The sequence below is a fragment of the Neopelma chrysocephalum genome, unplaced genomic scaffold, assembly GCF_003984885.1.
Source record: "Neopelma chrysocephalum unplaced genomic scaffold, ASM398488v2 Primary Assembly neopelma1_23, whole genome shotgun sequence".
NCBI classification, from domain to species: domain Eukaryota; kingdom Metazoa; phylum Chordata; class Aves; order Passeriformes; family Pipridae; genus Neopelma; species Neopelma chrysocephalum.
The window spans coordinates 34,737,562-34,756,762 of NW_020897691.1; the positions used below are offsets into that span (position 1 = coordinate 34,737,562).

The window sequence follows — 19,201 nt, forward strand, 5'->3', positions numbered from 1 at the left end:
CTGTGGGCTACCAGCTTTTTCAGGAGAATGCTATGGGAGATGGTGTCAAAGGCTTTGCTGAAGTCCAGGTAGACTCATCCACAGCCTTCCCCTCATCCACCAGGTGGGTCACCCAATCATAAAAGGAGATCAGGTTGGTCAGATAGGACCTGCCCTTCTTAAACCCGTGCTGGCTGGGTCTGATCCCTTGTCCATCCTGTAGGTGTTGTGTGATTGTGGCAAATGCAAAGTGCTAGTTCTTTTACTTTCTCTATAATGCTAGAAATCAAAAACTTACTTTAGAATCCTCTGCTTTAGGCAAAAATTGTATCAAAAAATTATTCCCTCACAAGTAGAAGTAGGTGATAAAGGGGATTTTTGCAACTTTCTCTGGCCAGTGCTAAAGCCCAAATTGTAATAAAGCAATAGTCATGCTGAGTAAGAAGCTTGAAATATATTTCACTGAAAGTTATTGTCCATGGCAGAAGTGTGGAGAAGCTCTTTTCTGGAGCTATTCTCAAAATAATTAGTAACTTCAAAGTGAACAGTCATCTGCCTTTGGCTGGGACTCACAAGCAAGGAAGACACTTCCTGATAAAGTCTGAAGCTTCTTTTGTAATGGCTGTGATACTGCTAACTCAGTATTTGGGGAAAGGGTGTTCTCCTATATTCAACAGTCAGGAAATGTTGACATTTTTTTATGTGCTAAGGATGCAAAAAGTACAGAGATCCTCTTAAACCAAGGCCCCTGTCTACTTTTCCCATAAACTAAGGTCTACAAGCCTGCATTCTGTTGTGGGGTTGGGCTCAACCTATTGTCCAGTCCTCCACCTCTTGACAGTTGCCCTTTTGTCATTCATTTGTATTAAATGCTGCCTGCTGGAACTCAAAATCCCTCAACTGACCTGCATTGAAAGAATCACAGAATCATCAAGGTTGGAAAATACCCTAAAGATCATCTAGTCCAACCAAGAAGCAGCTGTTCTTCCCACTGAAGCTTCTTTTCTTTTTTTTTTTTTACTATAAGAATGACAGATATCTCATGTTACTTTGGCCAGTCCAAGAAAATCAGTCTTAGTCTCTGGCAAGTGACCAGATCTAAACTTCTGATTTCAATAGTGCCTACTCAAAAGGTGGGTGATACTGGCTCTAAGCTAATTCCTGCCTGTGCTTTGTCTTTGAAGGCATGTTGTTTGTCCTTCTGTCTAGTCGGCTCTTATCTGAGCCTTATTGGAAGGCAGGCAATTACTGTTTCAAGAGACAATTCTGACTTTATTGTACTTGAGCCAGCCAGCTAGAATGAGATACAGCATAAAATGAGTTTTTCCTGCATATCTTCTAGAAAGAAGGTTTCATAAAGGAAGAGATATTTAAAGAGAAGTGGTACATATGGTTGCTTTGCTTTGTGTTTCATTTGAGACAGCTGTCTGTCAACTGCAAATTGTAACTCCCAATAAAGGGTTATCATTTAGGACCAGAAGTGCCCCGTGATTACTATAAGCTACACTGCAGCATGCATGACACATTGTTATTTGCAAAACATTCAAGTTAACCTAGCAGCAAATGTAGTGGCAAATTCTGTTCCATAGACATGACTATGTTTCATTGCACATCTGTCTTGTGCCAGTAGCTGGGTTTCAGTTTATGCTTGATACATCTTGATTCCATCAATAAAACCTAACAAGACCTCAATTTTGTTCTTTATTTGTAAAGATTGAAATAATAGAAATATGCTAAAAAAGTTCCAGTGAAAATATTCCTTCTAAATATCTTTGCAGTTGAATGTTATTGAAAATCCTAAAAGATTGTCTGTTTTAAATAGTCTCCTAGTCCAGATGCTGCTGTTATAGAAACCCATTGTGACTGAATCTTTTTTAAACTCAACACGATTTGAATGAAATCCTGTTTATACTCTGTTCATGGAAAATACTTTCTTAAATAATATGAGGCTTATTTTTCTTTTCCCCCCACCTCTCTAGATATGACCCAGACATTTTGTTAGGCTATGAAGTCCAGATGCATTCCTGGGGTTATCTCTTACAGAGGGCTGCTGCACTAAATGTTGATTTATGCCAGATGATTTCTCGTGTGCCAGGTAAGTTATTGTGGAGGGTTTCAGTTCAGTTCCGATAGAAGCAAGTTGAAATCTATGAAATTAAAAAAATAAATGTAGAGTGTTTCTTCAGATGGACCTCTTTTTTGGTTTTGCTTATGTGTTGTTATAGTATAATCACACATACAAAAAATTGAAATACCAGTGAGATTCTGGTGTTTTCTGAATTGTCAAATTCCTTGTGTATTCCACTTCTGGGTGTGTCCTGTATTCATGAACCTGGACTCATTTTCTATAATTGTTTGTTAACTTTTCAATTCTTGGAGGTGCTTCTGCACCAAACCTTCCCTTGCTTCTCCTTGACTTCAGTCATTCAGATACCTATCATAATCATCATCTGTGGTTTCTCTGGCTGGAATATGAGGATATAAAAATGCTCCTGGACAGCACTTGCCCTGGCCAGCAGCACTGTAATAAAATCCTCACTTTCAATAGCCACTCTTTTACTGTGGGCAAATTTTAGTGGGCCCAAGTGCTGATGCTTTCCTCCAACACTGGGGGGAAAGTCTGTTTGGATTTTTTTCTTGAAAACCTGGAGAGAAAATTATCCATGAGAATGGTAAGCCTAGTGTCTATATTCAGCCAATCAAAAGAAGCTATCATTTTGAAGAATGCAGTTAGTGAAGAGCTAAATAAATGTGCTCTTGCACCTGAGGAGAACCAAGATGACTGTAAAATTACAAACTGTCTCAAAAATTTGTTGTTACTCTTTGCAGTCATGAAGAGGATTTAGATGAGGGAGATTTTAAAAATCAAACCCATTGAAAAAACTGCTTTTTTAAGGGCTGCTTCCAAAGATCTGCACAGAAACTAAATAGCCATGAAATAAGAAGTGCTTTACTGTGATTGTTCTATTAAAAATTTGAGCCTATTGCTTTGTAATGGTTGCAAAAGCATGTTTTAGGAATTATGGAGCAAGGAGAATATGAAGCAATGAATGTAAATGTGAAAAATGTAAAAATCTGTAGTGTGCTTGTACCTCAAGTACTGTGGTTCTAGCTTCCTCATAACCTTCCCTCCTCCCTAAGTGGATAAAGGAGAACTGGTAAAGATGAGAAGGGTAATCCAAATATGTCTAGTAATTTAATAAGTTGGGATTCCAGAAGAGACAAAACTGTGTAGGAAAGGTAAAAGCCTATGAAATCATGAGGGATAAAGAGAAATATGGATTGGTTTTTCATGGTCTTTTCCAATGCAAGAACCAGAAATCAAGCGAAGCTAGTAAATGGCAGCTACAGAATAGAAGTTGATTTTTCATCCCTATGTTATTGAACTGTTGAGTTCCTTGTCACTAGATAATACAAATGCTTAAGGTGTATATTGCTTTAAGAGGAGATAAATTATTGGAATAAAAATCCATTGGGATCTATGATATATGTGAAAATAATGTCTGGCCCAGGAAGCTGCAAATGGTTAGAAGCTGGGAGAGACCTAGAGAGAGTATCAATAACTGCTTCCCCCATCTTGAAGTGTCTGCTTTTGAGTACATGACAGAACATGATACTGGGCTAGTTGAATCTTTGGGCATACCCAGCATAGGAATAGCATCTTTTATGTTGGAGTCCTGTGTGCCTGTCCAGAAGAACATGATGTTTTAGAAGCACTATATTCACATACTCCTTCCTTCAGGTTTGAATATTTGTACACTCTTTTGATGCTTTTGATACCTGTGACATGTTTAGAAAAGATCTGAGCTGTAGAGTCCTCCCAGGGACAAGAAAACATAAGATAAATTTGTATCTTCAGTTGAAAGTTGTTGGCAATTGGACTTTGGTGAATTTTTAAATACTTAATATATGAAAACAGGAGCACATGATAGTTTAAATATGAATTGGCTCACAAGTTTTATTCTTTAGCACAAAGCTCTCAAATTTGTTCTTTAGAAATAATAACTGATTGCATGAATCTTGTTATGCAATTCCCCTGATGGTTCAAATTGAGATCATACACTGACTGCAATAATAATGCCTCTGCGCTCAGTCTTCAGAAGCACTGAAGACTGTTCTGAAAAATTTTTGACCTGTTACACCTCAAGATTTTCAATGTCTTTGGTAAGAGGAGCAGTAAGTGTTGTAGTCAAAGGTTCTTTAACCTCCAAAGATCAGAAAGGTTTACTGCTCTACTGTACAAGTATGGCTGAACAATCTCTTCAGTTTGGGACAGGTAACTAGTGTGTCTCTACTGTTGTTCTCAAAGGCTGAGTCAAAGCTCTTGTCTTGCAGGGCAGCTCTGTCTGCACTGTAGTTGATGCAGAATCGACAATTAGATCAGCAAAGCTCTTAATAATACCCATCTTCCTGACATAAGCTCTTACTCAAGTTACTGGTATTGAGATACACATTAATCAGTCCTCAAAGAAAGGGGACTGTATGGTTCTTAATGGTGATGTCGTTACGTATTTCACAGTCAGCCTTCCTTCCCCACAAATATCAAGTCCCACACAACATGGGTTCAGTTCTAGTGGAGGAAACTAGGATTGTAGCCCTTAACATTTTTGAACGTGAAATTCGAGTGGGCATGCAGGACATAGGCCTGATCTCCACAGCACTGGTATTCATAGTGCAGATGTTCTTGTGCATCTTGGTAGATGCACATTCAGAAGTGGAATACATAACACTTAAAGTGTTTCTTAGGACTGGTGCTATTGTAAGGTAAGTAATTATTCTTTTTTGACACAATTGCAGGAGAAAGATATATTCACACTGATGAGCTCTTCCCAAAAATGTCATGCCATAAGTGTGGGCTTGCATGAAAAATCGTATACGTACAAGTTGTTGTGTTCTCTGTTGCTTTGTGGCCTCCTTGTCCACAGTTTTGACCCCGTTCCTCTTGCTTTTCCAACCCCTATGCTTCATATTTCCCTCCCTTCTTCACGTGCTGTATTTTCAGAACAGGAAGTGCTCCTTCAAGCAGTATGTTCCTCTTTCCTCCTGTTGAAATAAAGATGGAAGGTACTTTTCCTTCCCTTTCCTGTGATTTCAACTTAACAAAAAGAAAGCTGGACTTCTCTCTGGTTTTGCTTTATTGGCTGAGTCTGGTGCTCCCTCTGCCATTTACAAGTGAACTATTCATAAGTCATTAAGACACAACAGAAGTGAGTACTGTGCCTGTGCATAGTGGCATTTTTTTGTGTGTGCACTGTGGCCTCGTTTCCTTCTTTACATCACAGCTCAAAGTTAGGGAGTGGATAACAGAGGATAAGAGGAGACTTTTTATTCATCTCATACACTTGAAAGATAGGAAGAATGTCCCGTTCTGCTTCTTAACAGCGTAGTTCCCAAAGAGGCTTAGGTATTTCTGGTGATACGTTCCCCACACCAGTTGTAGAGTAGTACAGGTTTTTGTAATTTGGCAGTGCTCATCACATGCAGAGTCTGGTTCATCAGGGCAGTGAGTCTTCCTTGTGACCATAGTATACTTTGTTTCCTGTCTTTACTTGGAAGACATGAAGCAAACTTGAGAAATACAGGGCATCTCCTAAACAAGTCAAAAGAGATCTAGGAGACTCTGCGGAAACTAGAACTAACCAATAGTTTCTACTTCCAATAAAACAAAAAAAAAATTGAGGGGATCTCCTCTTTCACAGGAGATCCGGCATGTGGAAATGAAGAAAAGCACAAGACAAAATGTTGCTGTTTGTAGGCCATTTTTTCCATGCAACCATGAAAAAAGAAATTGCTATTTTTGCTCCTTAAAAATCTGAAACAAGGAGGTTAAAAAGATAGTATGCATTTTGGTGAAGTGAATGAAAGGTCTGCTAAATTTTTATTCAAAACAAAATTGATAAAGTCAGTAAATGACAAATAGGTTTTGTTAGCCATATTTTAGTTGATAGGATACACATTTGAAGGGTCAGTATATGACATTAAGTCTGTATTATGTTGTTTCACAGCAGTTCTGCAGAATTTCATGCAATTTTTACTTCTGTCTTCAAGGGTAAATGTGTTTCTTGGCTGTCTGAGGAACTGATTGCTCGGTTCAGATCATTATTGCAAAGCATTGTGTATCCTCACTTCTGCACACTGTCCAAAATGTTCTGCTGTTTATTAACAGGATACTGTATGGGCATACCTGATAAATGAGTGATGGCAGAATACAAAACAACCAACAGTTGAAAAATGGGTATGAATGTAGAAATGTGAGGAAACTGCCTCAAAGTGCTTTCTCTTCCATTAAATTATTAAGAAATAAGACGGGAGGATCAAATCAGTGTGTTTTCCTATTGAATTTAAATCTGCGTGATACATTTAAGAAAACATCTATGTGAACTCTGGAAAGAATACCAAAACTGTAGACTTACGCTGACTGAAAAAAAAGATGGTTTCAAGAAATGTATACCAAAAAGACTGTCTTCTCTTGTGTTCTAGTATTCCAAAGCATGACAAAAATCAAGGATGGCAAAAGACGATGTATTTCTGTACTTTAGTCACCGCTGTGTCACAGAAAGATTCAGAGTGCTGCATTTGTTCCTTCTTTTTTCCTTCTCTCTCTGTGCTGTCCAGAACTCATGTCTACCTGCTCCCACTGCGGTGGGTTTGCTTTTACTCTATGAAAAGCACTGACTTTTCTCTCCCATGACCTGGTTCCAACTGTGTAAGATCTTTGCAAGTAAAACCTTGAGTTATAAACCCTTTTGGGCAGAAGTCACGTTTTTTCAATTATAATTTTTTTATGTTGTGCACTAATGTACGTGCAGCTAACTCTCAAGTAACATTCAGCATTGCTTAACCAATGTATTCACTGTAGAGAATATATTGCCTTGGACACCATTTCAATGAAACTGAAGTTTCATTCAGAGGAATATGCAAGAGCAGAAAAACCTGGGGGACTTTTATTTAGAGATAGTGTAGATGACTGGTAAATAAATAATCTTGTGCAATCAGTAACAGTCTTTATGAATTCTTATTTTTCTAGAGAGCTCAAGTTGGAAGAGGGATAGCTTGATCTGGTCTTGACTGTCTTATAATTCGTATAAAATTCTCTTTTAATGTCTTTAGATGAAAAGAAAGAGAACAGATTTGCAACCGAGCTGGATGAATATGGATCGGATACAATGAGTGAAATAAATATTGTTGGGCGAATTATGTTGAATATTTGGAGAATGATGAGAAATGAGGTAAAGTTTTTAAAAGGTTAATGTTTTCACTTACTGGCATTTTTTAATTATTGTAGACTTTGTTGAAAGTTTCATGTAACTTGTGTAACTCTTTGATCTTTTTCTTTCTACACCTTTTCAAATAGAGTAGTTTGCTGCTTTTTGAGAATGGATTTTGCATATTGCTAAAATCTAAAGTATGGAATCAGTAATGTGTCTTAATGATATATGCCTTTTCCCTTCTTTGTGGGTTTGGAGAACAACTTACCTGTTTTAAAAATTTGAATTTGTCTAATATGGTTCTTTTACAAAATTAAATACTTGAACTTATTTTAAGCTGTCAGATTTACTCTTTTCTTTTTTTTCCTTTTTTTTTGTTTTTTTTTTCCATTTATGACCTTACTTTTAATACTCAAATGGTTCAGTCTTTACAAATCTCGTTCTGACTAAATTCAGACCTTATCTTTATGAACTGCTTAATTCTGCATATTCTTTTCAATTGATGAGGGATACTCTTTCCTGACTTGTTAGGTACCTTTTTAACAAAATAGTAAAAAAAAAAAAAAAATAACTTTAATTGTTACAGTTTTTGAAAAGTAGAGATTTCTTTGATTATGAAAACCGTTAACGTGTCTGCTGTGTTTTTCTAGGTGAATCTAACAAATTACACTTTTGAAAATGTGGGCTTTCATGTTCTTCATCATCGTTTTCCTTTATTTACTTTCCGAGTTTTGTCTGATTGGTTTGATAATAAGGCAGATGTCTACAGGTAATGATCTATTAATCCATTTTGTTTGTTGTTTTTGAGGCCAGATTCTTAACATCGGATAGGTATAAGCTGAAGTCAGCATAGGAAGAAATAATCAGTTTAGTTCAAGCACTAGAACAGTGTATATGCAGCAACATGAGCTTATTTACTTGGCTGTTCTGTTGTATAGTTATACCCTCAATATTTCAACAAGACATTTTCAGTTATAGTTTCAACATATCTGAATAGATGTACTATTTTGAAGTTCTGTAATGTCTTTTATTTTGTGTATGCTATTCATCAGAAGGGCTTTTAATGAACTGTCAGGTTCTGTTTCACTTCACAGTGCATGTCAAACAAACTAGGCTTAAAGGTAGTACAAAACAGTGTGCAACAGGTTAAGACAGTAACTATAGCTGCTTGAAAATACCTTTATATAACATGTATCGTATTGAGCTTCACTCTTCCATGAGTGATTTGGTATTGCGTGATATGAACAATTCATAAAACTGAGTACTGATCTGCATGTTGTTTGTGACATACATATAATTTCTGTAAAAGTTAAATACTTTTTAACTAGGTGGAAACTTGGTTTATACTGAAATTCTAAATTTATGTTCAGCTGAGATAGGCATTCTTAATATAGAAGGATGTTTCCACAAAAGGTCACTCTGTTAAAAAAAAGTGTCAACAAATGAAGAGAAACTCAGTTTCTGTTTTGGTAATCCTTCGGGACAGTAAGGAAAACATGTCATTGAGAGATACCTTAAAAGTAGATTGCTGTAACACATTCTGTGTATATCTTTAGAATATGTAAGTATATATTTATGTATGCAACATTTTTGAAAAACACATATGAAAATGTCCTAGAGGAAATTTTATTTGCTGGTTTGTAATGAGTTATCATAAAAATACATTTTTCTTAGTAGAAGGAGCAGCACTCTCCTGATTGTTTATAACGAGGCATTCGCTTTCACAGATGGAAAATGGTTGATCATTATGTTAGCCGGGTCCGTGGGAATCTCCTGTTGTTAGACAAACTGGATTTGATTGACAGAACAAGTGAAATGGCGAGACTTTTTGGCATTCAGTTCTTACATGTATTAACAAGAGGCTCCCAGGTAAGACTTAGTTTTTCTTATGCTTCACAAAAGCAAAATAGGTTTTACAAAGTGTTTTAGTTCTTCAGTATCTTTTCAGTCCATAAATGTATTTTCATAGGGTCACAGAAGACTGTTGACATGAAATTAATGTGAAAGTGAAACATAAAGAATACCATTCAGTCCATTATTGCTGCTTTTGAGTTGGCTAGTCTCAGAGTTTAAAAATAGCTGTTAAAAATAGAGTTCCCCAAATTTAATCATGCCAGTGAATCTCTGTCTTCTACTGACTTCAGAAGCACTAAGCTTTCCCTTTGAGTTGGTATTGTTCACACTTAGATGAGTCTGAAAGTGAGTACTTTCTAAAACATAAATATAATTGGGCGTGTTTTAGAAAGATGAGATTATTTTCTTCCAGGCAGACAAAGCTGCATCGAATATGTTCTAAGTGGCATTTCCTGTGAAGCAGACCTCTGGGTGAGATTTGTCATGCAAGATGTGTGCAATTCTATTATTTTGGTACTAGCATCAGAGAGAAAGGGAGAAGGACAGAGTGAGAGCTATTGTTTGAGACTCCAGCACTCTCCAGTACTACCAAAGGCTTTCCTTGCCCAGGTTCTGAGTGATTAGACTAACTCGACTGTTGTTGTGGCTTCACGTGAGACCTGAACAGCCCCTGAAATGAGGCAGCTACTCTCTCATGTGTTACAGCTCTTCTGTTGTCATCTTCTTTCCTACCATACTTTTTCTCCTACAATCTTTCTGCTTTCTAAAAAACAGCTGACCAAAACTGATTTTTTTTTTGCCAACTTCTATGGACAAAAAGACAACTTAAAGACTAATGTCCTAAGCAGACACTGTTGTCGTAAGCCAAGCAGATATAGGAGTGTCTAAAGCTGCAGTTTCCTTAACAATTCAGTCCTATTAAAAAACTTTTGCCAGCTTTTTTCCTTTGCCTGCAATTGTTATGTCATCTTTTAACCCAGTGCGGGTTCTTGTTGGTCTTGCTGGTAATGGCCCTCTGTTTGTGGGGGAGTGGGGAGCAGGCAGGCAGGCAGGCACCCATAGCAGAGCCATGGTGGCATTCAGTAGGTATTTGCCAGTTTATCTCCCTGATTTACCATATTATCAGAAAATAACCGCTCTTGGAGCAAGGGAAGAGAAATGCACAGCTAGGGACAGGGAGTGTGGGACCGGCATACTGCCAACATAGATATGCTTAAACTGTCATGATTGCAGCCCACAAACACTGTTCTGCCTGTCATTTTCTCAAATCTCTGTGAGTGGGAGTGAGCAACAGAAGCATACTGCATTTTCTATCCTGACTGTTCTTTTCTCTTCCCTTCTGTGCACCTATGTTCTGTTTCCAGTGAAACTTTCTGGATCACAGAAACGGCAGTTGCAACACCTCAAATAATTTTTTTATTCACTCAGAAGAATTATCACTTCCTTTTATGAAGATATTCCTTTTCTCTTTAACTGAAAGAGATTTTAAAATGGAATAGTAATAAGAACAGATTTCAGATATCTTAAGTTATTTTTCCGTGTTTCTATCTCTCACTAAGTTTTACAATAACTTTTTAAAGTATCTTTTTATTATTTTGTTGTATGAAGCCATCTTGAACATTCCATAGTAGACTAAACAAATCTAACAGGAGAGGGTCATAGGCATACAAATTATTAGTCGGATGATTGAAGAACTTGCTGATTTTTGCACAGGAGTCAGCAGAGCTCATTTGAAAGAGCTTTAAACTCGATTTGAAGGGGGAAAGGGATAAAACCAGGCTCACTAGAGATAAGCCTGGGAGCATCACACCAGTGTTTGAGAAACAGTGTCCTAGCAGTCTTTCAGTCTGCTGTCTCAGTGGAGGTAGGGGATGAAGATCTGTGTGGCAGCAAAGACAAAAGGATTATTAATGTGTTAGAAACCACAGATGTGCCTGAGAACGGTCATGTAGAGATTTGGGCTTCCCCCCCTATCGCCCCCAAAAAAGGGGAAAAGGGATCGATAACCCAACTGAAGTGCATGTACAGCAATGCACGCAGCATGGGCAACAAACAAGAGGAGCTGGAAGCCATTGTGCAGCAGGAAAACTATTACATTGTTGCCATCATGAAAACATGAAGGCATGACTCGCACAACTATAGTGCTGCAATGGACAGCTATAAGCTCTTCAGAAGAAAGAGGCAAGGAAGGAGAGGTGGTGAGGTATCCCTGTATGTTAAGGGAGTGTTTCGATTGTCTACAGCTTAATGATGTTTTACTACAGGGTTGAGTGTTTGAGGGTGAGAATCAGAGAGAAGGTCAACAGGACAAATGTCCTGGAGGGGATCTGTTATAGACCACCCAGCCAGGATGAAGAGGCAGATGAAATATTCTGTAAGTAGCTGGGAGAAGTCTCATTATCTCTAGGCTTTGTTATCGTGGGGGACTTCAACTTACCCCCTGTCTGTTGGGAATACAACACAGCAGAGAGGAAACAGTCCAGGAGGTTCCTAGTGTGTGTGGAAGAGAACTTTGACGCAGCTGGTAAGTGAGCCAGCTAGGGAAGGTTGGACCTGTTGTTTGTGAACAGAGAAGTTCAGGTAAGTGATGTGATGGCTGGAGACCATCTTGGGCACACAGATCACAAAATCATAGAGTTTGCAGTTCTTGGAGAAGTAGGAAGGGGGTTCAGCAGAATTGCCACCTTGGACTTCCAGAGGGCAGACTTCATCCTGTTTAGGAGACTGGTTGAGACAGTCCCACAGGAGGCAGTCCTGAGGGGCAAAGGAGTCTTGGAAAGCTGGATATACAAGACAATCCTGAAGGCGCAGGAGCAGGCTGTTCCCGTGTGCTGAAAGATGAGCTAGTGAGGGAGAAGGACCAGCATGGATGAACAGAGAGCTTTGACTGGAACACAGGGGAAAAGAGAGTGTATCACCTTCAGAACAAGGGTCAGGCAACTTGGGAGGACTACAAGGATGTTATGAGTTTATGCAGGAGGAAAATTAGAAGAGCCGAAGTCCAACCAGAACTTAATCTGGTTACTGCCATAAAAGACAACAAAAGATGTTTTTACAAATACATCAACAACAAAAGGAATGTTAAGGAGAATCTCCATCCTTTATTGAATGCAGGGGGGAAATAATAGTGACAAAGGAAGAGGATAAGGCTGAGGTACTTAGTGCCTTCTTTACCTCAGTCTTTAACAGCAACACCAGTTGCGCTCTGGATACCCAGACCCCTGAGCTGGAAGACAGGGAGCAGAGTGAAGCCCCCAGAATCCAGGTGAAAGTGGCCAGGTGATGTGCCACACCACTTAGACACACACTTGTGTGGTGCCACATGGGATCCCATCCAAGGGTACTGAGGGAACTGGTGGAAATGCTCACTAAGCCCCTTTCAATCCTTTACCAACAGTTCAGTTTATCTGGAGGTCTCAGTTAACTGGTAATTAGCAAATCTGATGCCCATCTACAAGAAGGGCTGGAAGGAGGATCCAAGGACCTACAGACCTGTCAGCCTGACCTCAGTTCCTGGGAAAGTCATGGAGCAGATCATCTTGAGTGCTGTCACGCAGCATGTGCATAGCAACCAGGGGATCAGGCTCAACGAGCATGTGTTTAGGAAAGGCAGGTCCTGCTTGACCAACTTGATCTCCTTCTATGACAGGGTGACCCACTTAATGGATGAGGGAAAGGCAGTGGATGTTATCCATCTGGACTTCAGTTAAACCTTTGACATTGTGTCCACAGGATTCCCCATGAAAAACTGGCTGCTCATGGCTTGGATGGGTGTACTCTCCACTGTGAAAAAGCCTGACTGGTTGGCCAGGCCCCAAGAGTGATGGTGAATGGTGCCACATCCAGCTGGTGGCTGATTACCAGTGGGGTTCCCCAGGGCTCAGTATTGGGGCCTGTCTAGTTTAATATCTTTATCAATGATCTGGACAAAGGGATTGAGTGCACCCTCAGTAAGTTCGCAGATGCACCAAGTTGGATGAGACACTAATCTGCTTGAGGGTAAGAAGGCTATACAGAGGGATCTGAATAGGCTGGATTGATGGGCTGAGGCCAGTTGTATGAGGGTCCTGCCCTTGGCTCCAGACAATCCCATGCAGTGCAACAGACTGGGGAAAGAGTGGCTGGAAAGCTGCCCAGAGGAAAAGGACCTGGAGGTGCTGGTTGACAGAGGCTGAACATAAGCCAGCAGTGTGCCAAGGTGGCCAAGAAGGCCAATGACTTCCTGGCCTGTGTCAGCAATAGTGTGGCCAGCAGGACCAGGGAAGTGATTCTTCCCCTGTACTCAGCACTGGTGAGGCTGCACTTCAAGTACTGTGTCCAGTTCTGGGCCCATCAGTACAAGGACATTGAGGTGCTGGAGCAGGTCCAGAGAAGGGAAACGGAGCTAGTGAAGGACCTGGACACAAATCTTGTGAGGAGTGGCTGGGATTATTCAACCTGGAAAAAAGGAGGCTCAAGAGGGACCTTATCGTTCTCTACAACTACCTGAAAAGGAGATTGTAGCCAGGTGGGCGTCTGTCTCTTCTCCCAAGTAACAACTGATAGGACGAGAGGAAGTAACCTCAATTTGTACCAGGGCTGGTTTGGATTGGATATTAAAAAAATTTCTTCCCCAAGACAATGGTCAGCCATTGGAACAGGCTGCCCAGGGTCACCATCCCTGGAGGTGTTTAAGTGATGTGTAGATGTGGCTCTTGATAATGCTTGGTTAATGGCTGGACTTGATGATCTTAGAGGTCTTTTCCAAACTAAATCAATCATTCTATGAAAACGAGGTGGAAAAAAAAAACAAAATCTATCTCTAGCCAGATCCACTTCCTGGCCACTTTTTCACACATCCGAGCGCATCACTGAACACAAATTAGTGTACTATTAGTGCACAGCAGCAGCAGCAGCTAATGTTGCTACCTAACTACACTTTCAAACTCCAACCTGTTTGTAAGGTGGAGGATCATGTTAAAGCTGTTGTTTCTGTAAGTTCATTTATAACATCAAGGTTAAAGAAATTATATCTAAACCATTCAGTACAGTGATTGAATATGTAGTGCATCAGGCAGAGGGCCTTTAAGTAGTGATTTAGTTGCTTACAATGCACAGCATTATATAGGATTGTTCTGTTATATTTTGTGATTTTTTGCCACCCATGTATGTAGTTTTCAGCTATTTTGGGGTTTTATTGTGAATGGACACAGTGAATACCTGCTTGTAAAGCCTTTACTAAAGCATTGAATTAGACATAAATAAATAGGGCTGTTTTTTTGCTCATGTTGTTAGTTCCAAATATGATGTTTTGTCATGTCTTCAACGAGGTGTTTGTTATTTTATGCTTCCTGTACTACTTGTGGTATCATCAGGGAGAAAGCATGTTACCCAGTGCAAAATGGCAGAGTTTTGAGATGAGTTGGCTTAAATTCTTCCCTCGGTTCTCTTACTGCCAAGTACATTCCAGTTACTTCTCATGGTTAAAAGCGTGGAGGCACAATTATCAGCTTATACGACTCACACATTGTTTCTGTTTCCCCAAATATTGAAATGAAATTGCTGTGCAGATTCCTATGGAAAATGGTCATCAACTTTATTCTATACTTTGTTTTCTTCAATAGTGTGCAAGTCTAACAGAAATACGGTTTAACAAATGCTTATTCAACAACTGTAGCATGGCTATCCATATATGTTGTTGGATGTTTATTTTTTCCATAGATAAAAATAAAAAGTACTTTACTTTCAGTGATCAGGGCTAAATGAAGAGGAAACATGGAAAAGTGTCACTGTATGTGATAGAAAATATAGAATCATAGAATGTTTAGGGTTGGAAGGGACCCTAAAGATGATCTGGTGATAAAAAAATCCATTAAAATATACATTAAGAGCTACTTATTTTGGAAAACTAGTTTTCTGTACTTTAAATTTAGGAAATATAACTGTGCATTTGCACTGTTTTAATGCACACGTTTGCTTTGCGTTTTTGAAATTATAATGATTGTATATCCAAATAATATATATATCCAAACTGATATAATATCCAAACTGTTTTGCAGTATCGTGTGGAGTCTGTGATGTTGCGTATTGCGAAGCCAATGAATTACATTGCTGTGACACCCAGTGTCCAGCAGCGAGCTCAAATGAAAGCCCCACAATGTGTTCCCTTAATAATGGAGCCAGAATCCCGCTTCTACAGCAATGCTGTTCTTGTCTTAGATTTCCAGTCATTATATCCTTCCATTGTGATAGCATACAACTACTGTTTTTCAACCTGCCTGGGACACGTTGAAAACTTAGGAAAGTAAGTTGTTCTTCTTTTCTCAAACTTTTATTCCATAGAGACTTTAATGTCTTTTCTCAGATAGTGAGAACCCTTGGTTGTTATTGGAAAAAATGGGCAGGTATGAATAGCATCATTTTCTGTTACACAGTAGGGATGATAAAAATCTACCATGTGGGTGTGTGCATAAGCACACATATACGTATACACATCAATATGTATTTTTAATTAAATATAGAATTAGACCGTGTTCTGTTAAAAAAAACAACAAACAACTATGTGTATGTGTGTGTGTGTATGTACACCTCTTTCATTATTGTGGTGATGCTGGTTTTTAATATTGCTTCAAAATAAGTTAATGTAAATCCACAACCTATCTTCAAAACTGGACTAGTACTACTCCTTAATAAATTATATTAGTTCTTTTAACAGTTGTAGTTCACTCTGATCTTAACTATTCAAAATTAAAAGATACAATGAATTATTCTCATGAATAGATGTGTAGCATCTTTTATTGAGCTTAACAGTTATTCTGTTAATTGGAAAAAATCTCATTACTCTTTATAATTACCTCTATAAAACAGTATTTTGAAGAATGGGAAGATGCATGCAGTAATTGCTAGGCATCACCATCAAGCTTTTAAGTTTCTGATTTGAAATTCTGAGTTCGTAGGAAGAAAATTTGTGGAATGTGGTACTTGGTAAACATGTATGGTTTCCATAGGGCATTACTGTATGAATACGTGCCTCCACTAACTCAGAATTTGGAAATAATTCATTAACACAGAAGAGACTTGATAAATTATGCATGCATTGGAATTCAGCCATTTATTAGTACTTTATTCCTAGAGCCTTTTGCACATGGCTAAGAAATATGAAATGATGTTATGTTTGTTTATACCTGAGTTTATTCTGTCCTTGCTGGCATTATCAGCATTTCAATGTGAGCTGATGCTGTGCTTGATTGGACTGTAAATAAATGACTTATCTTCTTATATAAATTTTCTCTTTATTAGATATGATGCATTCAAATTTGGCTGTACATCTCTCAGAGTACCTCCTGACTTACTTTACCAGATTAGGCATGATATCACAGTGTCACCCAGTGGAGTAGCTTTTGTCAAGGTAATTATACTAGTGCTCTTTGACAGGCATTTTCACTCCCTGTTGGCTGCCTAACTTAAGGTCAAATTGATATTGTAGTTTATATTTTACTGCATTAAGAGCAGACAGAAAGGGGAGGTTCAATCTCCCATTTCACAATGTTTTTTTATATTTGTCAAAGTGTTGAACTTCTGGCAGTTCAGGAAGTAAAATGTCATCTTTGTGTTTTCCTTTTTACTGAAGGCTTATTTCATCTATAATTAAATTGTATTTTACTTGTTTGGGGATCAAACAGTAATTATCTGTGTGTAACTCTTCATTGTTCTCCTGCCTGCAGAATGCTTTCCTAGAAAACGAGTCATGGTTTGGGAGATGAAACTCCCTGACTGTTGTTCTCATTTTGTGTTCTGCTGGCTGATTTGTAATGGATATGGCCAGGAGTTCTTACAAATGGTTAGCCAATTACCAGCATACATGTATTTAATGGAAAACAAAAACTTTAAGTAAAGAATATTTGCAGAATTTTTAAAAGACAATATTCCTTCAACATTTAATATTTTGAGAATTAACAGTATTGAAGTCCCATTTTATTTAATAAGATTATCTGAACATTCCATTAGCAGGGCTGATGAAAACAAATAACAAAAAGTTGTTTACTCTGCCCTTAAGAGCTTTGCCTGTATTCTAGGTTCCTTGTAATATCTGTGGGAAAAGCCAAGCTGTTGGTGGCTAGGGCATCTTACTAATTAATTTGTCTTCCTGACAGAGGTTAACTAACAGTTCTGGGTTTTGATTTTACTCCTACCTGTTTAGGTTAGGCTTTTAAACATAATTTTTTTCTTTGTTCCCTTTATGGCAGCCTTCAGTAAGAAAGGGTGTGCTGCCAAGGATGCTGGAAGAAATCTTGAAGACTAGGATAATGGTCAAACAGTCAATGAAGGCTTATAAGCATGACAAGGCTGTGACTCGAATGCTTGAAGCTCGTCAGTTGGGTCTTAAATATATTGCTAATTTTACATTTGGTTATACTGCTGCTAATTTTTCTGGAAGAATGCCATGCACTGAGGTAAGGGTTACAAATAAAAATATAAAAAAATGTGGGAAAGGCACTAGTCAGGTAACATAGTATTATAATTTTTTGAAACATACTTAAACTATAAAAAGCTGGTTTTATTTGTAATACTGAAAATCAGCAACTTAGGATTTATTTGTGATCTTTTGGAAAGAAATGTCTTATTTTTCTTCTTCCCATAAGGAGCATTTGAAGTTGGCATTTCTGTAGAACTATCTCCAAAGGTGGATTGGATTACAGTTCTAATAGTGGAAATAAAATAAAACATTGTAGCTGTTTCATGGTTTTCAGAGGAATCAGCAGAATCCAAAAACTAGAGAAAGTGGTCCAAAGCAGTCATGTCTTGCTCCTTACACTTTTAATATGTCTGAAGAAGTTTAAACCAAATTTTTCTTTATTTTAATTCTTAATATTTTTTGTCATTATTCCTTCAATTCTCATTATTTTGGGGTAATTTAAGCAAGCTTTTTATTTCCTATGTGCATTTAAACCATAAAATAAAATATATTGTCTCAATATAGTAATTTTCATAAACAGATCAGAGACAGTTAGGCTGTGTTTACCATGAGCTAGTGTTTGGTTTAATAGTAGAATAAAGCTTTTCAATCTGTCTTTAACTTTGCAGATTGGAGATAGCATTGTCCACAAAGCCAGAGAAACATTGGAGCGTGCCATTAAATTGGTGAATGATACAAAAAAATGGGGTGCTCACGTTGTGTATGGTGATACAGACAGGTAATTAATGGTCTGCTTCTTATAATGTTTTAAAATCATAGTAATTCTTTGTAGATAGATTTTTCTTTTGTCTCAAAAAGGGGAATGTATGATGCTGAAAAGAGTACGTGGACCCTCTTTGGATGTTGCTTACTGTCTTGCAGAATATGCAAAGTAAATAATATCCAGTTTCCTCAAGTTTGTTAGGACTCTTGGATCTTTGAAGGTTTCCTTTCTTTTGAAAATTCTGTGGAACAGAAAGAGGGGGGGGAAATAATATTATTTCAGTTGTGAATTAGTATAAATCTAGTTTACCAAATTACTGGTTTTGTGCCCATTTCTGATGTTGCTTTTATTTTATAAAATAGAGTATTTATAACATAGTAGGCATTGCCTCTTGAGGAGGGCACTATTTTAAGCTTCAAAAGTGGATACAATTCAGAAGCAGGCACCAGAGCATGCAAAGATATTATTAGGCTGCCTGAAATACATCATATAAATATCTCCCCTTTCTCAGTCAATCTTTCATCTAAATAATAGCCATGCTCTAGGTATATCCATCTCTGTTCTACACTCAGGTAATTTTTCAGCCATTGGGAAACAATGCTTGTCTGGCTGTCCTTCTGTAACAACTTGTGAATCCAATGACTGATTTCAGCTTGATTTGATAAAAGACTTGAAATTTCAAAGATATTGAATTCATAGTAGTTTCACTTAAAAAAATTGTTGGAGAAAGGAAGTAAAATCCTGTTGCTGCTCGTGGACGGCAAAAGTGGCATAGCCAGAGTTCTTTACAGTTCTCTCCTGTGAACTCAAGTTTTGCAGTGCCTGGGAACGGTTGTGTTCTCAGCCTCAGCAGCTAGTCACAGCATTCGTCAGGCCTTTGGCATTCCTCATTTCGTACTGAACGCTGAAGTTTCTCAGCTGAAGGGAATGCAGTTGATGACAAAATCCCTGCCTTGCTACCCAGGAAACTATAGCTTATAATTTTCAGGAACCAAGTTGAGC

At 38.2% G+C, this 19,201-nt stretch overlaps 1 protein-coding gene across 2 annotated transcripts in view; it reads left to right on the forward strand.

Moving 5' to 3' along the window:
* The window catches only part of REV3L (REV3 like, DNA directed polymerase zeta catalytic subunit), a 131,514-nt gene that overhangs the window by 101,559 nt on the left and 10,754 nt on the right, over positions 1-19,201 (forward strand). For both annotated transcript variants that reach the window (XM_027692926.1, XM_027692916.1), the window contains exons 19-26: positions 1,959-2,074; positions 7,090-7,208; positions 7,838-7,956; positions 8,915-9,056; positions 15,080-15,324; positions 16,320-16,428; positions 17,267-17,473; positions 18,105-18,214. In XM_027692926.1, coding sequence (XP_027548727.1) covers positions 1,959-2,074; positions 7,090-7,208; positions 7,838-7,956; positions 8,915-9,056; positions 15,080-15,324; positions 16,320-16,428; positions 17,267-17,473; positions 18,105-18,214 — 1,167 coding nt within the window. The remainder of the gene's footprint in view (positions 1-1,958; positions 2,075-7,089; positions 7,209-7,837; positions 7,957-8,914; positions 9,057-15,079; positions 15,325-16,319; positions 16,429-17,266; positions 17,474-18,104; positions 18,215-19,201) is intronic.